Source organism: Zalophus californianus, chromosome 1, assembly GCF_009762305.2.
Source record: "Zalophus californianus isolate mZalCal1 chromosome 1, mZalCal1.pri.v2, whole genome shotgun sequence".
In the NCBI taxonomy this organism is placed as follows: domain Eukaryota; kingdom Metazoa; phylum Chordata; class Mammalia; order Carnivora; family Otariidae; genus Zalophus; species Zalophus californianus.
This window is the reverse complement of record NC_045595.1, coordinates 54,962,537-54,970,361: the sequence shown is the minus strand read 5'-3', so window position 1 is coordinate 54,970,361 and position 7,825 is coordinate 54,962,537. Positions and strand designations below refer to the sequence as shown.

Genomic DNA, 7,825 nt, shown 5'->3' with positions numbered 1-7,825 from the left:
CTCGGAGCGGACGCGACGCTGCGCGCTGCCCCGGCCGCCGCCCCACGCGCGGTGCACTCGCGCCCCATCCCCTCTCCCGCCCCCGGCCAGCGCGACCCCGTCCCCGGAGGCTCGCGGCCCGCGTCCCCACTCGGCCCTCGCTGCGCGCGGAATCGCGAGCGAAGGCGACGCAGCGCGCTGCCCCGGCCGCCGCCCCGAGCGCCCCGCGCTCGCGCCCCCTCCCCGCCCCGCCCCGCCCAGCCCAGCCCGGAGGCTCGCGCCCCGCGCCCCCAGTTGCCCTGCGCGCCGCGCGGAGTCCGGCGCGCGCCGGGGGGGCGGGGCGGGCGCCAGGGAGTGCTGGCCCCGCGGGGCGGCCATGGAGTAAGGCGGCGCGCGGACTCGCGCTGGGACGGACCGACTGACTGACCGACGGGCGGCCCCGGGCTGGGCGTGCTGGAAAATGAACAGAGCAGGTAGGAGGCTCCGCTCGACCTCTGGCGCCGCGGGACGCGCGCGAGGGGACGGCGCCAGGCGCTCCAAGTTGGAGCCCACGGGGCCCCTGGAGCGAGCCGCCGAAAAATGCCCCGACCTTCCCACTCTGCTCGGCTGCGGCCGAGATATGGGCGGGTCCGGAGCCCCCCGGCCGAGGAGGTTGAGACTCATCGGGGGGCCCCTTGTCCGAGACGCCCCGCCTGGGGGACGCCCCCTCAGTCTCCGCGAGGCCGCACCCTGGCCGCGTACGCCCTCCGCCGCTCCCACCGCGACCCCAGTGTGGGGCACCGCTCGGCAACAGAGAAACGCTCCTTTCGCGAAGGCAACTTGGTCGCGCCCCTGAATCCTCACTCCGGCTCCTCGGGGTTCCCGCCAGGCCCTCGTTGGCCCCTCAGAGGGCCTTCCTGGGCCCCGGGGTCCTTCCGGAACTCTTCCCCACCCCGGGGTCTATTACTGGCCCCTCCGTACCCGGCGGCGCACTCTTAAGACGATTCCTGCTCCCTCCTCTCTCCTAGACCCCGAGACTTTGGAGCTCACTCCCTGGAGGAGACTAGAAAGCCCTAAATTGGGGCGCCTGGGTGGCTCAGTCGTTAAGCGTCTGCCTTCGGCTAGGGTCATGATCCCGGGGTCCTGGGATGGAGCCCCGCATCGGGCTCCCTGCTCGGCGGGGAGTCTGCTTCTCTCTCTCCCACTGCCGCCTGCTTGTGTTCCCTCTCTCGCAGTGTCTCTCTGTCAAATAAATAAAATCTTTAAAAAAAAAAAAAAGCCCTAAATTTACCCCCCCCCCCGCAGCGCACCCCTCCCTCGCAGGGCCCTGGCCGGGGGCCCTCTTTGTGCCTCCCCCAGGGGACGAAACGCCAAGGGGGACACTCCTCGCCGAGGCTGAGCCGCACTCCAGACGTTCCCTCCCATCCCTCGAGTCTCTGCCTCATGAATCTGACTCTGCCAGTTCAGGGGATTCCGGGAAATCCAGAATGCGTTTGATAGCGAATACTAGCAGTCCCTTCAGAGGAGTGCCATTTAACAGATTTAGTAACTGAGACTCAGATGGGCGATGCCTGGAATCGTTCTCAGGATTCCTGACACCATCCACCGCAAGGGCAGAAAGTTCCCTCGAAGAGGCGAGTTTGCAAAGCAAGGGGCTCAGCTAACTTAATTTCCCTGCCAAGGAGCGATAGTCACTCTTTTTTTCTTTTTCTTTTAAAATTGAGCAGAAGGCAGCCCCCTCCTGGACCAACACCCTTGTCCGAAGCCATACTCCAAAACACACATCCCTAAAGAAACAGGAAGCCACCATTTTGGCTGTCTTAGAACCATATCCTGCTGCCGTGTGTGTGTGTGTGTGTGTGTGTGTGTGTGTGTGTGTGTGTGTGTTGTGGGTTTTTTTCTTTTTTAAGTCTTTTTAATGAAAAAAGTCATTGTCTTAGGAGTGAAATGCAGACGGGAGATATTTGGCTGGACTGATTTGACAAAGGCGACACTCGGGGACTTGGGAGTGTGGAAGCAGCCTTCCTGTGTCCAGGCCCTGTTGTTGCTGGGCATGTGGATGCCTGGACGGTGAGGGAGTGTGGGTCACAGCAGGGGTGGCACTTTGGGAGAGGCTGGAGCAGGGTCCCAGTGCCCAGCCAGCCATTCCTTGGAGGAAGAGGTCGCCTCCTGCCTGTTTCTGGCACAGCCTGAACAGAGCCGGGCTAGCTTTTTCTACACTCCTAATAAAACTCACTTAAAACAATGGTGAGAGCGGTTCCAGTTTTCCCACGTTTCCCTGCTTGAGGCTTGGGCAAGCCCTCCCTTTTCTGAGAATCTGGGGGGATGGAATGAGCCGGAATAAACTGAGAGGCAGGTTTGGTCCCAGGAAATCTTAGCAGTTGCTACTCTTGGGTTTAGCCTTCCTGTAACTTGCCTCCAGCACAAACCTGGTTACTTTTTCAGTGTGCTGGCAATGATGGGAAGCTCACATAATGATCTCTGTGTGCCATGCTCTGAATTTCCTGATCATGTAACATAGTGGTTCACAGACTCCATGGGACTGAATTTCAGAACCACTATGTACTTAGTTATGTGACCTCGAGGAGGTTACTTCACTTCTGTGCCTCAGTTTCTTCATCTGAAAAATGGGGATAGTATGATCTTTGTCATTGAGTTCTCATGATTAAATAAACCTTATAAGGTGTCTGGAATAGTGTCTGTCATAAGCTACCAGTGAATACTGGCTAATATTTATTGGTCACTTACTGCGAACTAGGTGCTGCTTTTAAGTGTTTTACTTCAATCAATTCAGTTTTCACAGTAAACTTATGAGGTAAGTACTCTTGCTATCCCTATGGGAAAACTGAGTTGCAGGGATCTTACGGTCACTGAGCCAAGATGGGATTGAAACACACACTGTCCAGCTTGAGAGCCTGCTTTTTTATCCAGTGCTAAACACATAGTAAGTGCCCAAGAAATTATAGCCAACTGACTGTTAGGTGTCTTATGTCTGTTATTTCCTTTGAACTTCTCAACATCCTTAGAGAAAAAGGAGGTATTTATTTCATTTTACCAAGAAAGAAACAGGGTCAGAGAGGCAAAGTGTCATGCTCAGGATGACACAGATGATGTGTGCCAGGGCTGGGATTGGAGCCCAAGTCTGTCTGAGCCTGGGGCCCCATGCTTTTCCCGCTTTGTCCCTGCAGTCTTCCCGGTATGTGCCCTGTCGTGGATCACTGGACTAGCTTAACAACAGCCTAATTAGAAATCATCAGGCTTGGCTTGGACATTCCAGCAGGCACCCAGGAATGAAAGTTAAATTAAGATGCAATTGGAAGGTGAAATTGGAAGATAATTACTCTTGGAACATATGGCTATGAGAGTTCCAGGGGGAATATAGTGAACTGCAGTTTAAACAGACTCAGGTACTGAACAAGGGGATATCAGGGGACACGAGAAGAGCCATGAGTTTAAATATGCTATAGTCGGCTGGAGCAGAAGGCACTTACTGACTGGTTGGTGCAGCACCCCTGCTCTACAGATGGGGAAACTGAGGCTCAGTGAGGGGAAGGGACTTGCCCAAGGTCACACGTCCAATTAATGGCAGAGCCAGGAGTGATCAGAGCTCCTGACTCCTAGTCCAGTGCTCCTCCCAATGCCCCTTCTCATTTAACCTCTACATAACTGACAAGGAAACAGCAGCATGTGTGGGTGTGAGTGACAGATACTTAATTGAAATAGAGAAAATATAAACTAGTAATGGGGCCTGGCTGGGAATGATTTCTATCACCAGAAGCTGTTAAAAATCTCTTCCTCCTGTCATTGTGGTTCCCCCACTGTCAGTTAACTCTTGGCATCTTGGCTCAAAGGGTATTCTGTACTTGAGTTATCCTAACGCATAGCAAATTGCCAAGAGGTCCTGGGCAGAGAGGTATGAGCCCCCCCCCCACCCCTGCCCCGGGCTCTGTGATACTGGGAGAAGGAAGGTTCACACCACAGCCAGAGGAACTCATGAGATAGCAGAGGGTCCACCAGCTCCACCCATGCTGGGTTCTGGATAGTCAGAAAGTTGAGCTTAACCCGGAGGAGGAAGCCCCAGCCCAGATTTATCCTGTAATCCCCCATCCCCGCCATACTGAACTCTTTACCATACTCCCAAAGTGCCTTTGGGCCTCTACACATTCTATTCCCTCTATATGGCATACCCAGCCTCTTTTTTGATCAGGAAAATCCTCCTCGTCCTTCCACATGCCCCCCAATGCTATCTCTTCCCATGGGTCTTCTCTAGGCAGAATTGGTCTGGGACCCAAATAAACTTGTACTGAGGATAGGGGCTCTGTGGGGCTCCTTTTTGTGAGGGAGGAGGGAGGGAGCAGAGCTGAAGCTCTCACACAACCTTCATTTTCTTCCATTCCTCCTCAGTGTGTCTTTCCCTGACTCCTTCTCATAACCTCAGGGCCACTGGGGCTCCCTCCTGGGCCCTGCTCTTTTCTTTGTTCACACTCATTCACTTGGTGATCTCACCAGGCGCAGGCCTTAAATTCTATCTCTGTGATGGTTGCCTCCAGCCAGACCTCTCCTCTGAACCCAGACTGGTATATCTGGGAGCCCACTTGATATCTGTCTCCACCTGGGCGTGTGGTACAGATCTCAGGTTTAACACGTGCAAACTGAAATTCTGGCTTTCCCTCCCCAGCACCAACTGAATTCTCTTTCCCAGTTCCTCTGACTCAAAACCTTGGTGTTGTCCTTGACTTCGCTCCTTTTACACCCCATGTTCAAAATGTCAGCAAATCCTGCCAGCTCTGCCTTCATATTTGGAATCTGACTCTTCTTTACCACTTCCACTACTGCCAACCTGGTCCAAGCCTCCATTGTCTCATCTCTTGCCTGGATTATTGCAAGAGCCTCCTCATGGGTGTCCCTGCATCCATCCACACCACTTCTACCTATTTCAGCACATTCACCAGAGTATGCGTGTCCTTCTTCTGTTTGGGGGGCCCTGTATGATCTACACTCTCCCTGTGACCTCTGACCTCATTTCCTGCTTCTCCCTGTTGCTCGCTCATCCCTCCCTTCTAGCCACTCTGGCCCTCCCTGAACACACCACCTGAGTCCTGGCTTCCCTCACATCTTTCTAGTCTTTGCTCTAATGTCCTCTCAGTGAGGCCTATCCCAATTTAAAATTGAAAAAAACAAACAAAAAAACCGAACTCCTAATCTTTTTCCATAGACTTTATGATCATCTAATGTACAATAATATGCTTCTTTTTATTGCTTATCTTCCTCTACCAGAATATAAGGTTCGCCAGGGCCAACGTATTTGTTTTTGTTTATTGATTTGTCCAAAGATTCTAGGTGAGTGCCCTGCACATAGTAGGTGCTCAATAAATGTCTGTTTGAAGGAATCGGATTAATGGGAATTAGATGGGAGTAAATGAAAGCCAGTCATTCACCTTAGGGTCGGTTAGTACTTCTGAACCCTGGACTCAGCCTTATGTAAATTTCACACCTGGCTAGCTGTCTCTGGTCTCTCTGGTCTCAGTTTCCTTGAATTTTACCCTTTTCTGCCTCACTAGAAACTGGGAGCCCTGAGTCTCCACTGTAGAAGAAAGCTCAAGGGCAAAAGGGCGAAGGCAGAGGTTCAAGTGACTAGACCAGGAAGCAAGAAACCCACATTCTACGTGGGCCTTGCTCCAGGCTTGCTGAAAACTGTATGCCTCGCCTCTATGTGCCTCAGTTTCCTCATCTTTTCCTGAGGGGTCAGACAAAGCCTTTCTGATTCTGGCATCCTTTGATCTCAGAGAGGATGCAGGTGAAACACCCTGAATCTCAGAGCTGGAAGCAGGACATGGACACTAGATACTTGTCATTCCTAGGGGATCCTGTGGGGAAGGCATTTTCTTGCAGGATCACGCCTCAGACGCCCACTGTAACCTTTCTTGAGGAGAGAGCGCCCACAGATCAATAGCTTGATTGGATGAAGGATGGAGTGGGGGTGGGGCTGATGCAGCCAAGGCGATGGTCGTTTTTCATGGCCCATCTGTCCCTTTCTCAGGTCTCATGGCACTCCTGTGAAATACCACCTGCTAAGGATGAGAAATGAGAGTCCCCACCCTCAAAGAATAATTTCATGCCAGTGCCTGACACCTGATGTTGGGAGCTTGAACCTAATATTATATATCAGTGTAAAGCAAGACTTATACCAGGGGAAGATGTGGGATAGGCAAAGACTGACATTATTAGAATAATAATAGCTTCTCATTATTGAGTACTTCTACTTGAAGACCTACTGCTGGGCACTTTTAATATCTATCTTTTAATCTTCGTAACCTCTTGAGAGTAGGTGTTCCCAGTGTGCCCATTTTACAGATGAAGAAACTGAGGCTCGGTTTCATTGCTTATAAGTGGCAAAGTCAGGATTTGAACCCAGATCAGCCAGGCTCCAAAGGCTCACTCTGTTACTCTACAATGACAGACTAGCTAATGGTTAGCTGTTTAAACTCCACATAGTTGGGTGGGTTTTTGTGGATGAATATAGGTGTGGGTTAGGGGGTTGGTGCAGTGGGTGCTTTAGAGTCTTGACAGCTGTGTCTCTTCTCTCCCTTTCTTACTGGCCGCTACCACATTTTACACTTGGCGGTATTCCTGTTCCAACTGCCAATCCCTACCCCTCCTAATTAGCTGTACACTGGAAAACCAGACCACTAAATTCATTAGATTTATTTGCAAAGTGTAACTAAAGAGGCTCTAAAATCGGGCCCTTTCAGGAACAGAGTATATGGGCACCTATATTCTTGCTATTCCAGGCCTTTTTAATTTCCTTTGGGGCATCCTCAGCTAATTTTTACATAGTTCTGCCAGTTTAGGGGAGATACTTACTTTGGCTTCAGATTTATTGAAATTGAGGTGCCAATGGAACAGTCCCACGGAGATGGGTTAAAACCAGTTAGCACTGTGCTGGCCAGCACCGTAGCCACCACCCACATGTGGCCACTGAGTAGCTGAAATGTGGCTAATCTGAATTGTGGTGTGCTGAAAAGTGTAAAATACACATTAGATTTCAAGAACTTAGTACAAAAAAAGTATGTCAAATATTTCCTTAATAAATTTTGTATATTGATGACATGTTGATCCAGACATGATTCATTGATTACATGATGATATCCAAAATGATGGTATTTTGGATATATTGAATTAAAAAAGTATTGTTAAAATTAATTTCACCTGTTTCTTTTTTACTTTTTTAATGTGACTATGAGAAAATTTAAAATTACATATGTGATATAAACATGGCTCACACTCTGTCTCTGCCAGAGAGCCTTGAGCTACAGATGACTGGGATTAGGTGCTGCAAGGGTTTACCTGGGAGTCCAATGCATAGGGAGGTGAAGTTTGCTGACGGACTTCTAGGACTTTTGCTCCATCTCCCTTCTGTCATGAGCCAGGCTGGCATTTTGAAGCTGCTCTGTGTCAAACCCAGGCCTTAGTGGGGATGGCACTGGGAGGAGGGGCTGGCTCAAGGGGAGACTTGTATGTTGTCATCTATGAGCAGTGGGAAGCCAAGAAGTGCATTTGAAGTGGAGATGTCAGGATGGAGATGCCTTCCTGGAAAGCTTCATTCCTCACTCTGTCCACAGTGTGGCCAGGGGCTTGGGGGCATGGAGGCATGCTTGTTGCAGGGCAGATGAACTTGGAAGTGGGCAGCTACTCCCTTGACCCTTGCACTTGTCCAGATCCCTCCCATTCTGCAAAATACAGCTGAAATTTCACCTTCTCCAGGAGGTCTTCCTAGTCATGGTAACTCTTGCTTCTCTGACTCCTGTTGCACGTGCATTTGTATCACATCCTTTATTCTGACATGTCAGATAGATCCTGCACATCC

At 51.0% G+C, this 7,825-nt stretch overlaps 1 protein-coding gene across 4 annotated transcripts in view; it reads left to right on the top strand.

Annotated features, from left to right (window-relative positions):
• The first annotated feature begins 314 nt into the window (after positions 1 to 314).
• FGD5 (FYVE, RhoGEF and PH domain containing 5) overlaps positions 315 to 7,825 on the top strand; it is a 118,954-nt gene continuing 111,443 nt past the window's right edge. For all 4 annotated transcript variants that reach the window (XM_027586446.2, XM_027586445.2, XM_027586444.2 and 1 more), the window contains exon 1: positions 315 to 452. In XM_027586446.2, the coding sequence (XP_027442247.2) occupies positions 440 to 452 (13 nt within the window). In that variant the 5' untranslated portion in view covers positions 315 to 439. The remainder of the gene's footprint in view (positions 453 to 7,825) is intronic.